The 23339-nt window shown below is 35.4% G+C and overlaps 1 protein-coding gene across 1 annotated transcript in view; it reads left to right on the forward strand.

Annotated features, from left to right (window-relative positions):
• The window catches only part of LOC145669172 (uncharacterized), a 45910-nt gene extending 23067 nt beyond the window's left edge, over window positions 1–22843 (forward strand). The window contains exon 2 of the mRNA XM_081737502.1: window positions 18364–22843. Coding sequence (XP_081593628.1) covers window positions 18364–18948 — 585 coding nt within the window. The 3' untranslated portion in view covers window positions 18949–22843. The remainder of the gene's footprint in view (window positions 1–18363) is intronic.
• Window positions 22844–23339: the final 496 nt, after the last annotated feature.

The following is a 23339-nucleotide window of genomic DNA, read 5'->3' on the forward strand; positions in this document are numbered from 1 at the left end:
CATTATAAGGGACCCTGTCTGGCAACTTTAAGGTTTATTCGCACGGCATAGCTCATTTTCGACAAAAATGTCACATAGCGGTTCTTCGAGGCGCAGCGACGATATTTTGAAAACTTAAGTCGATGGGTCAAAATTGCAAATACATTTTTTGAAAAAAGATTCGGTCCTACTATTTTGCGGACAAATCCTGTTTATCAGGATGTTACCTTTAAAGATAAGTAATTTTCTATTGTTGTTGTGCTTGTTAATAATTGTTATGATCCTAACGTGAACTGGACTCTCAAGCTGGAAGATACTTAATAAATAAAATATTGATTATGGATTTCTTTTTAAACCACGAAAGCGTGTGAATGGAAATCAAGATGTAATAGGAAACAATGCGTCCCTCTTTCTTGAAAACCAAACACAAATTGTAATTAACAAGTATTAATTATAATTTGCATTAGTTTAAAATTGAAACTGTTTGTTCTTTTAAAATTGAATTTGTTAGTAATGATACGTTTTAGTTTAAAATTGAAGTTTAAGTTTTCTAAAATTTGTTTTACAAACATCTGCCATCACTAAAAAAGACAGGAGCGCCATAGTGTAATGCAGAGTAATAAGGATGATGTGTAGTTGTTAAACCTCGGTTTCAAAATGAACCTTCTTTATTTTTAATGCTAGCTGAAGGCTGGCTCAGTAGCGAAGATTTTGACCTCTATTAGGGTGGAGAATTGAGTTGATTTTGAGTTTAACGCCCCTTTCCAACAGCGAGGCTATATGAGACGTGGACCTACTGTAATGAATTGTGCACTTAGTGAATATAAATGCGATAAAAAAAACGTGCTGAAATATTATTTTCATGGTTGGCCAGAGTACTTGTATTGGATAATTAGATCATTATCATAGTCAGTATGGACAGCAGATGATAGCCTACAAAGAAGAATACCTAAGCATGTTCGACTAAATGAACTAGGCAAACGAGGTTCTCCTGGTGTCCTATGGCTTCTATGGGCACAATAGAAATCAGTGGAATTCTGTACAGCTAAGCACTACGATAGGTGAAATGATGACACTATGTAGGTAGGAATGTCTAGTGCTGAAAACAGGTAAACATTGGCGATGTTGGGATGAACGAAAGGAAGAGTATAGCGATATATTGTAAAGAGGAACAACAGAGAGCTCTAGTAGTAGCAGTATAGTGAAATGTAATCTTTTGCCGATTTGCTACAAACATTATACATTTGACAAGGGGGCCGCGGTGGCTCAGTGGTAGATCGTTCACCTCTGGTGCTAGGGGTCTCGGATTCAAACCCTGCTCCCGCCAAGTGAACTTTGTGGTGGACAAACACCGTGTGCATGGGTTTTCTCGGGGTTCTCCCGTTTCCTCCCACTTTCTTCATTCCACCATTTCATTCATTACTCATTATCACCGTCTCCTTTAGTTTAACCGGCATAACCGTGGGACGTAAAACTCAAAATTTCATTTCATTTCAACATTTGACAAAACTTCGCCACAATCAATGCATTATTGGCGGCCAGATGTAACAGGTGCGACATTTGGGGAGGGGATGAGGGCAATTGTCCCCTGAGATTGAGATGTCCATGCTTTTTAATAAACTGTATACTCTTATACTAATAAGAAAGTAAACGTCTTATGTCAATGGACCATTTTGTTCCGTCCAACCCCAACTCCCGACAAAACCTAAAATTAAGCTGCTTGGCTTTAACGTTGATTTCTTTATATATCAATAGAGTCCCAGTGCACTGGTTGCCCACTAAGACAATTCTGACTAAGCTGTGTCATTTTATGCCTCAAGAGGGCAAGAAATTCAAGAATTGCAAGTTTTATAAACGTTTTCAATTAGTCACTGGTCTGTATTGAATACACAAATAAATAGAACAAATAAAATCAAAACGAAAGAAAAATATTAAACATAGAAAATGGGATGGGCAGAAATTCGTATTATCAATTAGCGTAATATGTGTTACTCGTAAAAGATGTATGATGATAAAAGTATTGTCTCTACGACAGGGTTATTAGAAATGATTTTATCGATTTTACAGCTCTAGACTAACTGTATTACTGTATACATTGCGATCATTTTTTAACACGTACAGAAAAACTCAAAAAGTTTTTGTTAACAATTACAAATGTTCGATATGTGCCCCCTTAGTGATTCGACAGAATCAAGCCGAAAATCAAGTTCTTCCCACATCTGGCGTAGCATGTCCCTATCAATGAGTTCAAAAGCATTGTTGATGCGGGCTTGCAGTTCTGGCAAGTTTGCTAGTAGAGAAGGTGTGAACACTGGATCTTTCACATAACCCCACACAAAAAGCAAAGGTCTACGCATGGAGTTAGGTCAGGAGAGTGTGGAGGCCATGACATGAAATGCTTTCTCGGTCCTGTTGCCATCTTGCCTCACTGCTGCGCTCTCGTGGGATAAATCTGAAGTACACCTGCAACAAACAAAACTTTTTGAGTTTTTCTACGTTACTGTTGAGTTTTGTTACAATATTTCGATTACTAGAGCTACAGTAAATTTATGAAATCGCTTCAATCATTTATAATAACCCTGTAAAATGTTGATTAATGGGGTATATGTTGTTCTTTAGGAAAAGCATATTGAGAATTTTCTGATTCTGGTTTCTAAAACAGATTAAGTGTCTCGTTATTAACTGGTTTTATATATCCTTAATAACTTTAATAACTGTTTTTGTCGTCCCTTCCATGGCAATGTATTCAAGTATGTAATAAGGGTATTGTGTATACAACAAAAAAGATAAATTGAAAGAATAAGCCAATGCAAATATGAATAAAATTGATGAGTTTAGGACAGACTTTTCCTTTCCTAACCATTATATTCGAAAAAAATGTGAAAAATAATAGTAACTTGGAAGCAAATTATTTTCTTTTTATATTATGTCAATGTTTTTCTTTTTAAAGAAGTTTTTGCTGAAACAGTAACCAGAGGCGGAACTAGAAGTTAAAAACTGGGGGAAGCTGCTAGAACTCAGTCTATGATAGGTATATCATGAGTTTACTATAAACTTCAAAAAATACATAAATGATAGCTTACATTACTTTTGTTACTCAGAAAACTGGGAAGGGGTCGTAGGCCCCCCATCCCCGGGCTAGATCCGCCACTGTCAGTAACCTCCATTTAACTATTTTATTTTATTTTTATTGTTTATCTATTTATTTGTTTATTTATTTTTATTTTGCCTATGAACCACCCGATAGATGCGAGTTGAAAGAATACGTTAAATATTTTTGCCTTGCATTCATGAACAAAACGATAGTGGTTGTAAAAGAGGCGCACAATTTAACGTTATAATTTCAATAATGAATGTCTTTTCTGCACCCTAACATGGAAATAAGTTTACATTACATTTTAGAAGTAGCATTCGGCTATTATTAGTTTCAGTCTGACCTGATTTATCGGGGTCGTTTTCAATGACTCGTTGAAATTTCAGGTACGCTTTGAAATAATAATTTCAACAAGTACTAATATTGCCTTTTATTTTATGGTCATTAGGAAACTAAGCAAATACTACTAATTTCAACATTAGCTTTTATTTTATGCTTACTTAAAAAATAAGCTGTTACGAAATTTCAAACTTTACTTTCAGTTTATGGCTATTTGGAAATGAAAACGAACCTAGTCAAATTTCAGTATTGTCTTTTGCTTTTTAATCAAGGGTGGATCCAGGACAGACTTCTTGGGGGGGCGGTGGGTTGCAATACTGCTACTTAGAGCTACTTTTAAGAGCTTCAAACTCTGATATGGGTTTTATTTATATATATAAAATATGAAAGTTTTCTCTTCTGTGGGGGGCAATCACTCCGATCGCCCCCTGGATCCGCCACTGGTTTCAATATTGCTTTTTAGAAAGAAAAAAAAGAGGGAACAAAAGTATGAATTTTAATACTTCCCTTTGCATTATAGTTGTTTCGAGAAAAGAAAACTGATACTGGATGGCGCACGAAAAACCGGCTAAGCACACCACACCACCATATACAAAAATACATACAAAGTGCAAAGATTTGGTTAGTGAAATGCACTTACTTTACTTATTTACCTACTTTTTTACCGAAGTGATCTTGTTTTTTATAGTAGATGCTGAAAATGACCGGCTCGTGTTTCAATGCATTTTTGTGCACGCTCTAACATGTTATTATACACTGTGCGCAACTCTGCCCCATTAATTGCCAAAATCACATTACGAATATTGTCCTTCAAGTCTTCTAATGTTTTTGGAATATTTGCGTACATTTTTCCCTTTAGATTACCCCACAGATAAAAGTCACAAGTGTCCAGCTCTGGCGAACGCGGCGGCCACAATCCTTCGCTGACAGTCCTTTCTTCTGTGAATATTTCAAGAATTCGTGGTAGTGACTAGCGTGAAGTATGACGGGTTGCCCCATCGTGTTGAACCAAGGCATAGAAACGATCATGTGGCGTCAACTGCACTTAAAATTCCTCAAATACTCGCATATATACATTACTGTTTACTGTTGTTTCAAAAAATATGGGACCCATAATCTGACTTCCTGGCACAGCACACTAGACTCCTATTTTCTGATCGTTAAAAGGTTCCTCAGGAATCTTATGGGAATTGGTTGTTGACCAGTATCTGCTCGTTTGGGTTTTTACATGTCCTGTCAGATGGAACCAGAATTCATCACTCATGAAATACAGTATTGGTCCAACATTTCATTACGACCATTTCAAGTAACCATGTGCAGTAATTCACACATTTTTGGTTATCTACCTCCTTCAGTTCTTGGACACATGCCACTTTGTATGGCTTCATCCGTAGATCTTTTAAGACACGTTGACAAGATCTACGCGAAATGTTCACTTTTTGTGACAATTTCGGTGTCGACTTGTTTGGACACTGGATTATGCGTGCTTGAATATCCGCGATCACAGCAGGTGTACAAACAGACGGAGTTCATTCTTTTTTTCGTCCCACACTGCACTTGTAGTACGCAACTTCTTCACCAAATGCTTTATATCTACTGCTCTTTGCCCGTATGAAACGCCAGGAAACTTCCTTGTAAAGATGTTTTTCGTTTCCTTAAATGAACCTTTAGACACGTAGACACGTACGCCTCCACTATTGTGACTCTTTCTTGTAGAGAATACATCTCGCTGAGATATACTTCAAACATCTTAACAAAGTCTTCACGGCTTTCGTACTGAAAACTGACAATATACTACACAAACGTTGTCGCAACCAGCGTTGCCAGACTCACAGCTCGGAATTATTCCAAAACGTGATCGAAATTATGCTAGATTCTGGCAAATTATGCTAGATCCTCATAATTACTAATTCAGGAGTTTTGAAAGAAAAAAACCGAAGCTGAGATACGATAACGTAACTTAAAATACGCAGAGCGCAAGAATGCGTGGATAGAACTCAATGCTTCACGCACCAAAGCTTTAACTCAACTAAACTAGTGCAGTCGTTGCCAGACTCAATGGCGTATATATCGTATAAATGAATGCAAAGTATTTGTTTACATATTTTGAAAGAAAGTTACCTCGCAGCATAAGCGGAGTTGGGAATTGTCTGCTGGGGGCAACTTTTGGTCGGTCTCGGACCTTTCATTTCAGGAATAAAGATGGTCATGAAGTCAGAAATAAATATAGTGAAGTTGTCAAAAAGTTGTGGGGAGAATGACCCCCATAGCTCCGGCCATGCCTTGCAGTTAAAGTATTAGAAAAACCTGGGTGTAGCCAAAAAAAAAAAAAAAAAAAAAGCCCAAAGCAGAGTTTCTAACCTACTTCGGAAAATAAGACTGCCTGTATTGTTTACTGACTGTATGAATCAATGGGAGAGGATACATTTCTGCTGTTCTCCTTCTCGCGATCAACTTCTTTCACATCTCCAGGTTTTACGGCTTTTTGATAAACTTGCTGATATTATGCTAGATTTGGGCAGGATGCTAAAAGCAAGATGCTAGATGCTAAAGACATGCAAATTATGCTAGATCTATCATCATTATGCTAGATCTGGCAACGCTGGTCGCAACAATAGACGATAATGCACAGTCTGCCTGTCTGTGGCGAGCCGTTTTTTGTGCACCACCAGATATAAATTCAATATTATCTCTTCTTATAGTTATTTGGAGAAAAAGAAAAGATAAGGATTTTAGAAGTTACTTTTAGTTCGTGGCTATCAGTGGCGTATTTAGGGGGAGGGCTTCCGGGCTTAAGCCCCCTCGAAATCTTATTTACTATACTAAAGTATATGAAATACTTTGGAGAAGTTTCACATATTCAGGCAAAGCCCCCCCCCCCGAAACAAAATCGTAAATACGCCACTGGTGGCTATTATGAAAAAAGTGGCGAAATTTCAATTGTACCTTGAAGTTTATGGTATTTTGAAGAAAGTAAACAACTACAAACTTCAAAATTTACTTTTTAAAGCTAGCAAATTAAAAAAAAATGATCAAATTCAATATTGTTCTTTGTTATACAATTAAAAAAAAAAAAGAAAAGTAACGTTTCAAAATTGCCTTTTGTTTTCTCGGAGCGATATATAAGAAGAAAACCAGTATGAAAATGTTAATTTACCTTTTGTTGTATACTTATTTAGAGAAAGGCAGGGCACGTTAGTTCAGTGGTAGAACGCTTATCTCTGGTACGTAGGGTCCCTGGCTCGATCCCCGACCAAGATGTTTGTGGTGGACATCATATTATCCGTGGGTTTTCCCTTGGCACGCCCACTATCCCATTCTACCAGTTCTTCATCATTATTCATTATCATTATGATTCATCATTATTCACTTCTCTTAATCATCGTCTCCCTTAGTCTAAAGGGCATATATAATTGTGGGATGTTAAACTGAAATATTTCATTTCATTTCATTCTTTATTTAGAGGAAAAGTAGACGAGTTCAAAATTTAGAAGTTTGGTTTTAGTTTAAGGCTATATTGAAGAAAAGAAAGATGGCCCGATTTCAGTACTGCCATTTTGGTTTAGTTTAGGATTTATTCTTCAGTAATTAATAATAATAATAATAATAATAATAATAATAATAATAATAATAATAATAATACAAGTTCACATTTCTATATTAACTCCCAGTGTAAGCATACGAGAACTTACATAATAGTTTCGCTCAAGGCAGGGGCAGATCCAGGGGAGGCAATCGCCCCACCCCCAGAAGAGAAAACTTTTTTTTTATTTTATTTATAAATAAAACACATCCCAGAGTTTCGAGCTCTTAAATGTAGCTCTAAGTAGCAGTATTACAACCCACCGCCTCCTCCCCTCCTCCTAGAAGTCTGTCCTGGACCCGCACCTGGCTCAAAGTGTATGTGTGTGTGTAAGTATGTGGTACTTTATTTCTCTGTAACCACTGGCCGGATCTAAACCAAATTTGGTGGGCAAGTAGCCCATCGTTTAGGGAATGAAGATATCCATATTTGGCGCCCGAGCTCTGGCAGGACCAAATTTGCAGAACAGCAGCTTCTCAATCCAGTTCACCGACTATGTTATACTTGTTGCTTTTTGTTGGCTATTTGGAAAAAGAAAAGAAAAGAAAAGAAAAGAAAGATACAAGACAAAAAGAAACCTGATACTTCTTTTTCTTACATTAAATAAATTTTAACTTTTTTCTCTGTTGTAAGTAAATGTTATGAGTATGCTTACTATGAATTACAAAGCCCAATATACAGTTAGACCTTACAATCTGACCAAGGAATATCCGTCAGTTTCTTATTACAAATATTTAACTTCTTAAAACAAAATGAAATATGAACTATTCTTTTGAATGGTATACAAAAAGGTACAAGCAGGCAGGACTTTGTTGGTCAAGGATAAAATAATATTTGAATCCTTGACTACACTTGGAATGATTGCAGATACTGAAAGTGAAATGCATTCCACTGCTACAATGATACCAAATTAACGTAGTATTTTATTATTCAAGTAGTGCTTGTAATCACATAGATCACTTGATGTGACACCGAAGGTAATTGAGACAATGTCGAACGCTACTTAATGTTGTGTTCAAATATTGCAAACGGCTGAAATGATGGTTTAACTTCCGTGTCCTTACAAGCTGTAAATGTACCATAAAAATAACACTCGATGAATATTTTATGTCAAGAGATAATGCAGAACACCTATCAAAGCAATTAAAGAACAGGTTCTACTGCCAATATTTTATGTCTTAAGAACATTTTACAAGAAAGAGCTTTCTACTAAAGGCAGACATGGCGTATGTGTTTACAATATAATTTGAGCTGAAATGATAATTAGAATGTTTCAACGCCAAACATTTTATTAGCCAATATTTCTTTCATCATTTCATTGTTATCGCTTTATTAATGAGAAAACAATTATATTTTATATTTATTTCCTGAAAGATTGCCAGGATATAATAATAAATTGCAATTGGCTGGTTGCCTTGAATGGTACGATGTATATTACTGACTGAGTTCATGTTAGTCCGTTCATCATATCAAAATACTGCTTGATTATTTGCTGTTTGAAACACTTTTCTGCACTGAGGCTATAGGAAACATTACGTACTACTAGTAGGCAAAACGAGAAGTGCTTTTTTTTTTTTTTAATGAAATTAGAGACGAGAAGTGACCTTTAAAATTCGAAACCAGACGAGACTAGAAGTGCTTTTTAAATTCCAAACTGGACGGGACGAGAAGGATCATTTTGAATTCGAAACTAGACGAGACAAGAAGTACATTTTTAAATTCAAAACTAGACGAGACAAAAAGTGCCTTTTAAATTCGAAACTAAACGAGACGAGAAATACCTCTCTGAATTCGAAACTACACGAGACGAGTATTGCCTCTAAATTCGATACTAATTGCCTCGAGAAATGCCTTTTTAAATTCTAAACTTGACGAGACGAGAAGTACCTTTTCAAAATCAAAACTAGAAAAAAAAGAAGTACTTTTTTCAAATTCGGAACTAGACGATACTAGAGGTGACTTTTTAAATTCGAAACTAGACCAGACGAGAAGTACCTTTTTAAATTCGAAACTGGACGAGACTACAAGTGTCTTTTTAAATTCAAAACTAGACGAGTATAGTTGAGTTGATTTTGAGTTTAACGCCCCGTTCAGCAGTTAGGCTATATGAGACGTGAACCTATTGACTAACGTGGAATCCGAACCATATGAGCTCCTGCCAGGAATCGAACCCGGGTCTCTTACTCGAAACTAGACAAGACGAAAAGTATCTTTTTAAATTTGAAACTAGACGAGACGAGAAGTATCTTTTAAAATTCGCAACTGGACGAGACTAGAAATGCCTTTTAAATTCGAAATACTAAACTTTACTAGAAGTGACTTTTAAAAATTCGAAATTAAATAAGACTAAAAGTTCCTCTTTACATTTCTAAACTGACGAAACGACAAGTGCTTTTTAAATTTTAAGCTAGACGAGACGAGAAGTGTCATTTTAAATTCGAAACTAGACGAGACAAGAAGTATCTTTCTGAATTCGAAACTAGACGAAACGAGAAGTGCCCTTGGAAGTTCGAAATTAGACGAGACGACAAGTACCTTTTTAAACTCGAAACTAGAAAAAACGAGAAGTACTTTTTCAAATTCGGAACGAGACGATAGTAGAAGTGACTGTTAAAAATCGAAACTATACGAGACTAGAAGTGCCTTTTAAATTCTAAACTAAACGAGACGAGAAGTACCTTTTTAAATTCGAAACTACAAAAAAAAAAAAGAAGAAGTACTTTCTTCAAATTCGGAACTAGACGATACTAGAAGTGACTTTTTTAATTCAAAATTAGCCGAGATGTGTGACAATTGGTGGTGGTGGACCACAACGAGCTTTGTGGTCATCATTAGTTCATCCAAGTATTAGATTTGAAACACTGTTACATGATTCATAGTGTAAATATTAGAAATTGCTAAAGTGATTGTACGAATAGAATAAAGAACATTTATTGACAGCTAAAAGTACGCGAGTCATTACACAATACAACTAGTATAATAAATATGATTTGAATACTGTTAAATAACATCTTTCGTGTCCATCTTTTGATGCAGAAGGATTCGGATACCTTCTAGATGATATTAAGAAAAAAAGTCAGACAAAAATTTTACATATAAACGTACGAGACGTGACGAGAAAAAAAAAATTTAGACAAAAAAGAATTAAGACAAAAAGAGAAAGAAAGAATCGAGACGAAACGAGACTTTTAGTAAATTTACGAGAAGAGACGAGAAATCCATATTTCTCACTTCGTCTCGTCTCATGGGCAACAATACCTACTACAACATCATGCTCGTGGGTTTTCTCGGGGTTCTCCCGTTTCATCCCACTTTCTTCATTCCACCATTTCATTCATTTCTCATCATCACCGTCTCCTTTAGCCTAACCGGCATAATCGTGGGACGTAAAACTAAAGATTTCATTTCATTTCAATACCTACTACTGTAAACTGAAATCCGATCTACTGCTCGGTTTGTATTCAAGGCAAGACTCTTAAGCCAGAACTGAACGGTACTACCAGCACAATAAACACTCATATTTGCCACTGTTCAGCAAGATCGTATCAGGATGTGTATACTTGCGTTTGTGTAAGTTTTTATCCGTGAACAGGTTCCAACTAATGTATTTAACAGTGGAAAAAATTATTTCCACTAAGAAGAATATAACTTGTTCAGGAGATGGCGTTAATTTTTAGATTATCTTCTTGCTACAGATCGTATTAGAAATAAATTATTATTGGTACGTTAAAACTGTTAAAAGAAAATGATACATAGTACTGTAAATATTATTCATTAAAACCTACTTTATTTAATTCACTTAGTACGCTATCAGCTACAGGCGCGTACCCATAAATTTATGTTCGAGGGGGTCCTAAGTTTTGGGAGGGTTTACTAGTAGTAGTCACTGTGTCTAGGTAATGTCTTCAAAGGTTCCTACAAGAGAGGTTCCTACAAAGTCTTCCCTTGAACCCATCTCTAGCCAGATCGATTTTGCACAAAAAAGATTAGCATTTTACTCTGATATTATTTAGTTACTATAATGCATGCCATCACTTCGCTATACACCCAATAATCTTACCACTTTCGTCACGCTCGCACTACATGACCTAGCGCCAACAATTTGCTCCTTTTCAAAGTCAAAGAGGTATCCCATCTTTTACATCACTGCACACGGTCGTTCTACTGCTCCTTACGTAGTATGTAGTTTAGTCTAACGTATCACTAATAAAAGCCCTGGGCTGCGGTCCCTTCCTGAACGCTCCCAACCTATGTATCTGGTGTGTGTCCAAGTTTTTCCATTAAATTGAGAAATACCTGCTAGTTGTAACAATATGCAAGATAAAAACCCAGTAAAGTGAATGAATAGGCTATACAAGACACCTTAATAGCATTGCTTTGAGAGTAACAAGACTACTAAATGGAAACGCATATCTGCTTCCGCAGTTATTTCATGTTCACAAATGTCAATATCACTAATATATTAGTATTTTAGGTAACAGTGCTCCTAACTTCCGGATTGCCACAATATAATTTTCAACCCTAATTGAACCTGATATCTGAAAAGACATGTTTTTAATAGCACTACCTGACACTGGAATACATACTTCGACCAACACCGTTCATTGCATTACCATATTCTAACAAACATTTTTCACCCAAATCATAAGTACTATAATAATTAGTCCTCTTAACAATAAATTCAATATACAGGGCGTTTCAAAACAACACCGACAACGTTTGGGAGATGATTCCTGACACCAAGATAAGACAAAAAGTATAGATCAATCTGGGTGCATAAATGCTTCCTTTCGGAGCTATACGCTGCTAAGAACATGAGAGCCGAAAACGTCAAAAAATGAACTTTAAAGGTCCATAGCTCCAAAACTATGGGACCTACCGTAGTCGGGTCAAGATTTCGCTTAGAAATTAGTATGTTCGTATAGAAATAACCATGTTTCAGAATCCTGTGATACTTCCGCAACCATTTTTATAGGGGTAGTTGAGTACTTCAAACTATATGCTCGTAGCCAAACTCCTACAAAAATTGTTGCGTGAGTACCTTAAGATTCTGAAACATGTAGTTTTGGAAAGGGCACGTATTAGTTCCTAAGTGAAGTCTTGAACCGACTACGATAGGTCCCATACTATTGGAGGTATAGACCTTTAAAGTTCATTTTTTTGACGTTTTCGACAACCTATAACTCCGAAAGGAAGCATTTGTGCACCCAGATTGGTCTATACTTTTAGTTTTATCTTGGTATCAGGAATCACCCCCTAAACTTCGTCGGTGTTGTTTTGAAACACCTTCTATATCCTCTAAACTCGCGTTCCATTATAATAACTGTTGTTTTTATTTACCACTAATAAACTAAAGTACTAATTAGTGTTTCGTCCTGCAAAATAAAACTCGTCGCTCTACGGGAGGTGGAAATTGGAGAGGAACTCCAAAATTCTTTGTATCTAGCAGTGGCGTATTTAAGGGGATGGCTTCCGGGCTTAAGCCCCTTCCCCCCGAAATCTTATTTACTAGATACTACTACTACTAGTAAAAATTTCAAATAAAGTAAATGAAATATCTTGCAGAATTTTCACATTTCCAGGAATAAAGTTAGCAAAGCCCTCCCCGCAACAAAATCGTAAATACGCCACTGGTATCTAGTCAATTTCAAATATTTTTTCAAACAGATTTGGCAAATGCAGTATATTCAAAGACTACTGGCAACCATTCTATACCGTCCATTAAAAGAAAAACCAACACTATATAATTTATTAGTAGTAAATCGTACTGAAACGCGTGACGAAAACTACGATTCAGTTATCTATCTACGTTAACGGGACATGAAGTAATGCTTTAATAACCCAGGTATCATCTTAATTAAAAGCATTTCGTGTTAAGATCTCTGCAAATTATCCGCAGCAGTATTTCTTTTCCTCTCTCTGAAGGCGGTTTCTTTGTACGTTCTAATTGCATTTGAAATATTACTTACGCTTTCTTTCATGATTTCAAATGAAACAGTAAGTGTTACGAACATGAAAGTCCTGCTTCAAAGTGTAAATAAATTAATAACTCACCATACATAGACTACGTATTACACATTATATTATTATTATTATTATTATTATTATTATTATTATTATTATTATTATTATTATTATTATTATTATTATTATTATTATTATTATCAGTTGAAATATAAGTTTTGACTCCGAACAAAATTAGAATCACGTTATAAGAAATGCGCCAATAAACTATTCATAGAATAAAAACCGTTATTTTCAGAAAGTTCTTTTCCTTTTGATTTCGCCTTTATGTGTGTAAATAAAAGATACAATCCACCGTACTGAGCTTTCTTGCTCTAATTTCTTAAACTTGGACATGTTATGCTGTAATTATACTAAAACCTTTTTTTTTTTTTTTTTTTTTAGTACGAATAAAATTGTTTTTCCGGATAAGTTCGTTGCATGAAAACTCAGTCTTAAAAGTAAACTACCGTTTGTGGACTTTTAAAAGCATAAATGACTATCGTGTATTAGAGATATTTATGAAACATTTGTTAATGAGATAACAAAATCGCATGAGTCGTATTTAAGGATATAATAAATAATATTAATGATAAAAAAGAAATCACGCTTTTAAACATTTTTGTGACAAGTCTTCACTACAGCAAAATTAAACTACCGCTAATTTTAGAGTTTTTCTGTAATAACTTCAAAACAAATAAAATTATTCGAAAAGCAAAAATGTAGTGAACTAGACAATACGATTTTGCATGTGATACCTTTACCACATTTCATCTATCTGCTTTTGGTATGCTGCTATATACAGAACTCGCAAAAAAATGCTAAATCTATCTAAAGTTGCAAATCGAATGTCGTTTGTTCTCCTTGGGTACACCTCTGCACTAACAACACAAATTTCCTGATATTTTCCCTGGCGCCACAAATTTCCTGACTCTCCCTGACCGGTAGACACTCTGCAAGAAGAGGTATTCTGGAATCAACCAAGCGTCTTAAGAATATATTCTACTTCTACTCTAATCTTTCTACTAAAAGTAAAAGTAACAGAAATCTACCACTACTTCTGGTTTCAATATTCATTGAGAAAATGTTACAGCATACAAACTAAGCTCCTCACGTGCTGTACACGTGACACTGCTACTTTTTAAAGTTCACCGTTCCTTTTCAGCATCAACCTTAAACGAACAAGTTAAAGGGTGGAATCCGAACCACCGTAACGGAACTAACTTGCATTTTCAAAATAGACATCCATTTAATGTGGAAGACTTCGAATTAAAAATTTGACTTACGTGCTGTTAATATGAAAAAAAATGAAATGAAATCTTTGAGTTTTACGTCCCACGGTTAGGCTAAAGGAGACGGTGATGATGAGTGATGAATGAAAATGGTGGAATGAAGAAAGTGGGAGGAAACGGGAGAACCCCGAGAAAACCCACGCACGCGGTGTTTTCCACCACAAAGTTCTCTTGGCGGGGGCTGGGATCGAACCCAGGACCCCAAGCACCTGTTAATATGAATACAGACCTGAAACTTCCAAAGGATACAATTTTAAATACAGTAGAGCGTCGATTATCCGAAGTAATTGGGGGACATGGGTGTTCGGAAAACTGGTTTGTTCGGATAATCGAACTGTACATGTTTATTTGCCAAAAAGAAGTACTGTACAGTAAATTTATTCATAAAAAGAAGTGTGCTGATTGTTGAAACACAGCGACTGGCGGCTTGACCGGTCAGCAGTGCCTTATGAAGGCCCCATTAGAAGCAATGTTCCGCCAGCGGTGGTTCAGTGCGGCGACTACTGTGGGAAACTTGGTTTGGGAGTGAGGGCGATGATGGACGGTAGGGTGGGAGAGTAACAGGTGCGAGCGAGTACACAGTTCGGTTAAGCGGTCGTTCGGTTGCCCGAGTTCGGATAATCGACGCTCTACTGTATTTAGTGCTGCTACAAATGTAAATGTATGAAAATCAGAGTTAATTTATATTACGAATTTCTTTCCTTTTATAAAGTTTCAGATTGTTACGCTATTTTCTTTAACTGTCATAAGGCTGTATAAAATGTACTATTCTATACAAATACCTACTTCTTTTTGGTTACAAGTGCAACCAACGTAACACTTTCATTAGTGGAATCCTATTACAGTATTTTAAAAATTTCAAATAAACTTCATTATTATTTTCGTTTGTTTTATATAAAAAATATTCAAATATTTGACAACAGAATCCAAAGTTATAAACATTACAAACGGAGCTGTATATAGCTCATTTTTTGTTGGTTTTAAACTGTGACATTGTCATCTTGTGGAACACTGAGAAAAATTTTATATATATATATATATATATATATATATATATATATATATATATATATATATATATATATATATATATATATATATATATATACATATATACAAAACGGGTTATTAAAGAACTACAATAACACCACTGCTGATAATAGTAGATTAATATAATTACAATTGCATTAATTTTAGGATTTAAGGCTTAACTGTGCAAAATTTTAAGTTTCTATGTTCATTTTTCATATTTTACCTGTGAAAAAAAGCCTATTTTAATGTTAACCTGAAATGATGGGTTTCATTATAGAGGTGCCTAATTAAGATTTTGTCTACATGTTGTGGGAAAAGTAATCGACATTTATCACTAGTTGAGGGGTATTCGAGAGGACACGATCTTTGCTGCCTGTATTGTACAAAAGTGTGGCCGTGAATTTACGGGAGGACTGGGATTAATTGGAGTTATGTCAAGTTCCGCATGCCAATTTGTGTAACCACCTAAAAAAAAAATCTCCTATTGAGACCCTGATCATGTGGACAGGAGGCTAACTGTTGAGGATGTATCTAATCTTACCCGATTTACTAATTGCATTGTGAAAAAAATTTTGACAGATCACTTGAAATTGTCGATCGGATCGAAATCACTTGAAATTGTCGATCGGAAAAGGGATCGATTCACATTAGGTCCCTTAACAGCTGAATAAAGAGAAGACCTCCCGAGAAAGAAGAAGACATTTTACAGCATAAGATCATTGAAGCAGTCCCTCATTCATTCTGATCCTAGGAACTATCCTCCAGTAATATCTGTCCTTACGAGACAGACCTTTCCAGTCGAGAAACCCTCTCGGAATTGTGCTGAAAATGACAAAAGTATACAACTCAAGAATTGAAATCTACGTGATTATGGGAAAACGGTATGTTATTTTGGTACACAATTCGTATATTTTGATGTGCTGTAGTGGGTGTTTTAGATATTCTTTTGGCAACACTTCCTGCCACTTCTGTTATGCCAGAGTGTTGTGTTCCAGACTATAGCGCAGGAAAGGGTTCTTTGGTATGGATTCATCATCCTAAGAAAAAACTTTCATCTCCATTCTTATTCCTGTGTTTTAACGGGACCTAATACATCTACTACATCTGGTATTAATATTAATCTCCATGTTTGAAATCCATTTTAGTTTCACTTTGGTGGAGTAGAAATCAGATATGTAAGATGTTAAGTCAATAAGTAACTGCAATATTCTTGTTCCTTTTCTGTTTCTACGGCATTGTGTGCTCACCAGACGCTAGGTGTCACCGTTGGCTTTGCTGTGGTAGATTGTAGGCATGGCCACAAACTTCCGGTTCCGGCGGAACCGGTTCTGCGAGGAACCGGTTCTTGGAGATCGGGTTTTCAGAACCGGTTGCAGGCCTGGATCCGAAAAACCGGTTCTGAAACCGGGTCTTGGGAACCGGATCCGAAAAACCTGTTCTGGAACCAGATATTCTAGAACCGGATCCGTTCAGAATCGAGGAACCAGTTCTGACCATCCCTAGTAGATTGCAGCCTTACCATGTCAATCCGCTTTGGGATGTTGCGAAGTAAAGATGGGCTGTGTGTGCACCAAAGAAGAATAGCGTTCTGTCATCCTTTTTGTTGTCTGAATGTGTGCCCGGAGCGGAAATTCATAGAAGATTTTCGGCACAATAGAATGACAATGTTTTATCACAGCGAACAGTTCAAAAATGGTCGAACGAGCATGAAGGATGAGCAATGAACAGGATGTTCAGCTTCAACTACAAATGATAACATTATTGAAAGAGTCTGTGCCTTGATTTTGAATAACAAATAAGTGACTGTTGGTGAAGTGGCAACCTGCATATAGATTAGTCATGGTTCTGCATATGTCATCGTGTATAACAGACTCAACTTTCACAAAGTCTGTGCGACATGGGTTCCGAAAAAACTCGAATAAGAACACAAGCGAAACCATGTGAGAATCTGTCAGCACCTACTGGACCGCTATGCTAAAGACGGTGAAGCGTTTTTCAGGCGAATCATCACTGGAGATGAAATGTGGATTTGTAGAGAGCAAACGCCAGAGCATGGAATGGAAGCACGCCGAATTTTCCATCAAGAAGAAATACAAGAGACAACCTTCTGCAGGAAAGTGATGCTCAGTGTTTTGGGACTCAGAAGGGCCAATCCTGAAACATTAGTTGGAGAAGGGAGTCAACAACAAACAGTAAAAGGTACAGTGATGTGCTGGTAAGCAAGTTGAAGCCTACAAATCGTTATAAATGCACAGGTCGAATGTCGGAAGGCATTCTTGTGTTGCATAACAATGCGTGTCCACATGCGTCCACAAGTCCCAATCTAGTCCTGTCAGATTACCATATCATTGGTCCGTTTAAAGATGCTCTCAGAAGCCGTTGTTTAACTCCGATCAACGGGTGAAGGAAGCGGTGCATTCGTGGCTTACTGCGCAACCAAAAGCCTTTTTGCAGAGGATATCGGAAAGCTTGTGCAACGGTAGACCAACTGAATTGAAAACCAGGGTGACTATGTTGAAAAATAATATGAATGAAAACATTGTACTCTTGTAATAGTAAATAATAAAAATTGAGAGATGATACATATTGACTTACCCTCGTATGTTTTTTTATGAAAAAGATTACTACGATACCATTTTCTTCCACTAAAATATGAAAATGAGATTACAAAATCCACCCACTGTTGTTATAATAATTAAAAGTATGAAAAGTCTTAAAATAAATAAAATACCCAAAATAAAGTAACAAATAGTAGTTTTAGGGCATTCACTCGTGTAGTTCAAACCTGATTTCCTGATACTATATATACCTATATGGTTTCTGTCCAAAGTCGGTTGTCTTTTGTCTTGCATTATGGAACTGTATCAACTGCCACAGTTCAGACTTAGACAAATAGTTTGAGATTAGACAAATGTTTTAGTCGAGTTAATATACACCTTTAATTTTGCTTTTGTCAGATAAAGTGGTATATTTAATGCAGTTAAATCGTGTATTACTTGAAAACTGAACCTTTTAACACCACTGTTATTATTTCATTGCAGATAATATGTAGTGCCATATTCGGAATGGTTTCTGCCATTTCCCCAGCGCAGTACCCAGCTGGTGTCTCTCCTCAAGATTGCCCCAATTACCCATTTTGTGGGCATACCCCTGTAGCAGGGGCCGGAACAGGACAGGGTACTTTCTATGGCAACACTGCAGCTCAAGGTAGTCTGGGACAAGCCACTTACTATGGCAACACTGGAGGTGCAGGAGGCTCTCAGGGAACTTTCTATGGTAATTTGGGAGCAGGTGCGTCACAAGGAGCTTACTATGGCAATCCTGCTGCCCAAGGTACGGGTCTTGCTGGTTCTTCCGTGTTTGGTGGTTTTGGACAAGGATTTGGGCAGGGCAACTATGGTGGGCAGGCTTTCAGTAGCTTCAGTCCAGTTGCTGCTGCACAAGGCATTGCATACAACACTTACGGTGGATCTGGAGCTGCGTCAACTTACAACTTAGGAGCCGTTGGTAATTTCGGAGGAGCTGCAGGAGGCCTTGGAGGTAACTACAACAGTTTGCACTCAGCTCTCCCAAGGTATCCTGCCGGTATAAATCCATCTTCTTGTCCCAATTACCCGCTATGCTAGGAATAAGGTAATATTACCCAGTTTCTTTCATGTTTACATCTTTATATTGAAAGTGTTTTTTATGTATATTTGGCTAGACCATTGAAAACGTACTTAATTCTAGTTGTAAATATTGTTAAATAAGTACAATTATGAAAATTCTTTAGTAGACAATATTTTGAAATAAGTGATGCAATTAAATACATTTTTATTTAAATGTCCTCATTACTTTCCATCTTATGGTTCTTTAGCACGCTTTTCCTATTGCAATATGTGCTTCAAGTATCTTAGACAAATTGCTGTGAGTAGAATCACATAAATTTTTGGGGAACACATAATCCTGTATCTAACTTTCTCATAATGACCGGTTGTTTCACTTTGGTGACACAATTATCAAACCATCGAAGCTCTCATGGATTTTCTATGAGAAATTTGCTAACAATGCGAAAACTTCAATAAACTGACCAATTCGTTTGTAAACGATGAAAATTTCTCCTCTAGAGATTTTCCTGTAACATTGGAGGACATTCATTTTCTCGATATTTTCAAATTCCATTACAAGGAAAAGAGGAGCTGTTTTTACTGTATTATCTTTTCCTTTAAGTTGCTTGAAATTTCGCACGGTATACAAATAGCGCATTTACTTGCACAAATCGGGAAATTCTACCTCGAAGAGAGAAGAGCGGGAAATTTTACTAATATTAGCTGTCTTTCTTGAGCTATTAGACATAAGGACAGAACATTTGATACGTATATCTTTCTGTCTTCTTTCGGGAATAGGAATATATCATTCACATGTTTGGATTCAAAATGGAGCGCGTAAAGCAACATTTTCGTGTAAAATATTGTTTGACAAGTCTTTCTGAAAGGGATGTGTATGACAAAAGTATACTCATGAGTTATTTTATTACAAGAATCATAAAAGAAAATGGCTACTCTGATGCAAGAAATGTCTGTGGATTTAAATTAAATGTTCAGAATTTATAACACTAAATTTATGTTGCATTTATGTTGCATTTCAGATATTTTACGAAGTTTAGAGTATTTTAAAATCCTGAATACATTTCTAAACATCTCATTGAACGGTGTTATGCATCAATTGAATAAACGCCAAAACACGGTTCTGAGATATTGAAGGAAACAGAAACAAGTTACTATTACGATCCATTGCTTGGCGTTTGGTCAAATAGCTTTTCCTGAACGTTTAAGCAAATAGTAGGATTTCAAACTATTTTTTTTTTTTTTACATTATTTACATTGTCTCCTACTCACTGATGTCAAAAAATCTCGATAATCGCAAAATGGGCTTGGTCAATTGATGCATAGCACCGTCCAATTATAGTGGTTCACTTCAAGTGATAAAATATTTTACATTCCTAGGCATTAATTTAATAGATCATTCTATCAACTATATAAAATAGTGAAATATATGGCTAAATATGTGTTACAGATCTGTGTATATCTTCATATGCGTTAGCACCCAAGATACCATTGCTTGCTTCGACAGTCTTATGTAATTGAACTTCTTAATTTCTTTGTGTATTCTTATTGCTCCATACTAAAATAATAGTGTATTTCAATATTTCGATTTTGATAGTGGTCTTATTTTAGCTGCTTTTGCTATTTGTGCTAGAAACATCTAATTTCAAACATTCGATAAATGAGTAGCGAATTTTTGAAGTTGTGAGTTGAACATTATTTGCTACATTTGAAACAAACATACCAAATAAATAAATAAATAAATAAATAAATAAAAAGGTGGTTGTAAGATGATATTCTAACTTTCGAATATTTTCTGTTTTACTTTTCTAATGATGTCTAAGCCCTAATACCTGAATAATATTACATTATATATTCTAGAATAAAAAAAGGATCGTATGTTATGCTAGAACTATCACTTTTTATTTTCTTTAACTATTTATGTACTTTAGTTCAAGAATAAAAAAAAAAAAACCTTTTGTTTGTTTTCACATTGTACTTTAATAAAGTGCTGGACACTAACAAATTTGTACGTATTACATATCTTCATGCTTATTTAAAGAGTAAAATTTGTCAATTATCTTTACTAACTTATATTTATGTACTACGACCTTTTCTGTAAGTCTTCGGTATATATCTTTGAAATTATTGTGAGTTCTAATTTCATGGAATATACCAAATATTGTGTAAGTTATATTATCTCTATATTATTACACTTCTTAAAGCACGCACTGATTTATCAAAGCATGTACTGCAACATTAAAATTTTGGAATTACTGGTACATTTAAAAGCCAAAATTCCAATGTTTCGTCGAGTTCCGAGAGAAGCAAGGTTGTTGGTGGCAATTCCCTATATGAACTGGTAGACCTTTTGTTCTTTCCCTACGGAGTTCTAAATACAATATAAAGAAATTTAAATACGGTCATATAGTAAGTTTTTGCCTTTTTTCACAATATTTTCACTATTATTTATTGACTTGATTTATTTGGCTAAATTTGCTTCTTCTTTTTCTGGTATTCGACTAATTTACTTTCTGCTATGACGGAATTTATCATTACACACTGTTGTGAGTAAATTTTCTTCTTAGCTAACTTAGACTCTGTGTTCTTAGTATGCCATTTAATTTCACAATAAACCATGCCCAACTCAATTTTATTATTATATTTCATAGTGTTACTGTAATTTTAGGCATATATATTAATGTAAGACGTTTCTGTGAGTGTGACCTATTTTTTTTTCAAAATATGGATAGTTAGTTTGAAACATACATATGTGTGCTATTTTCGTAACAAAATTCATTTAGATTATAAAGATCTCACTGGTTATATCATACAATATTTTTTACCTGTGTATATATTTTCCTTTTAGTGTTATTACTGTATGCTTAATATTGGTTCATAACTTTGTACTGTTGCAACTTCATTTTCAAACAAATGTTCCGCTTATTTCCGTACTCATAACATCGTCTACAAGTATAGAACACTTCATTCCATATGTATCATATTGAATATATACTTCGTAATAAATGTATGTATATCTTCATCATTATAAACGTCTCATCGTTTTCTTTTGGAACATAATGTTGAATATTAAGAAATCATTTTCCAGATTTTTAAAAGTAAATTATTAAATAAATGTGATTATTGTTTAATATGATAAGCCTTACTTTACTAGAACTTTTCTATTTTAAGTGTGCCCTCGGAAAATATGTGAAACATAATTTGGCCCTATCCCTGCCGCCGTCTTACGGAGGAAACCCTACTTTTACTTAGGAGAAAAGAAGTGAATAACTTCGGCTATGTTGCCGATTTATCATTCAGTCGTTACTTAGAATGGCTAACAAGACAAAGCACAACGAAGTTCGTAAAATAAATTCATTGTGGCAATGCTTCCGCAGCCAACAATTGAAAGATCTCGGCCGCAGCAAATTGTCCCTCCTCTTTCGAGGGAGATACGTAAAAGGACACATCGACAGCAGTGCCAGCAGGGGCACAGTTGAAATAGAAAGGCTATACTTATTTATTTTTTTAAAATTAAAGAATATTGCCTTTCACAATGTTGTAAGCACATTTGTTTCTTGAAATATTACGTCTTAAGATTAGTCTCATATTAAATCTTCAGGTCAAAAAGTAAAAATTTACACTAGTTTTGTTGTGCATAAAAAAGAAATGCTATTGTTATAATACTAGATATTTTTTTGAGGCACGTAGACATGAACCACAATATGCTGTAAATAAGAAAGTAAAGACTTCAACCAATTTTAAATCATTATTAAAACGTGCGTTTGGTGTATTGTTGTTATTACATAATAAAAAGTGCCAGACGCTAGCTTGAGATACTTCATCTTCTATATCTAGTTTCGTAAGGGACAGTGAAATTATAAAGCTAATATTATAAAATAAGTGATGTATGTACAAATGTATATTTATATTAGAAATAAAGCAATTATAAGAATTATAATTTTTCAAAAAAAAAAAAATATTTATTTTCTTTATGTTGGAACTTTCCTCTTACAGTATTTGTATACTAGTGTCAATTACCCGCTTTCCTGGGTTGAAATAAAAACTTTAAATGGACAATTCCTAATCTTATCTCCGAAAACTATGAATTCAGCACTAATATCGATCATTTTCGATCATTTTTATAAACATTTTCCGCCTCTCCTTCCCTCAAGTTGCGGGGTTGAATTTGGATGTAAACAGCATCGGAAGTGTCACTGCTCATCTCAGCGAGCCCGAAAACTATGCATCAGATACTAACTAATATCGGTCATTTTCAAACATTTTTAAATATCTCGCCCGTCCCCCTAATGGGGCGTTTACACTTAGTCGATTTGCGTTCGATTCAGTTGAATTGACGTCACTTTCAACTTAATCGACCGTGTAAACGGGACTTCAACTTAATCGCTTGTTGATCGAAGGCGACTAATCGA

This window comes from Thermobia domestica, chromosome 13 (genome assembly GCF_964235325.1).
Source record: "Thermobia domestica chromosome 13, izTheDome1.hap1.1, whole genome shotgun sequence".
Taxonomy (NCBI): Eukaryota; Metazoa; Arthropoda; class Insecta; order Zygentoma; family Lepismatidae; genus Thermobia; species Thermobia domestica.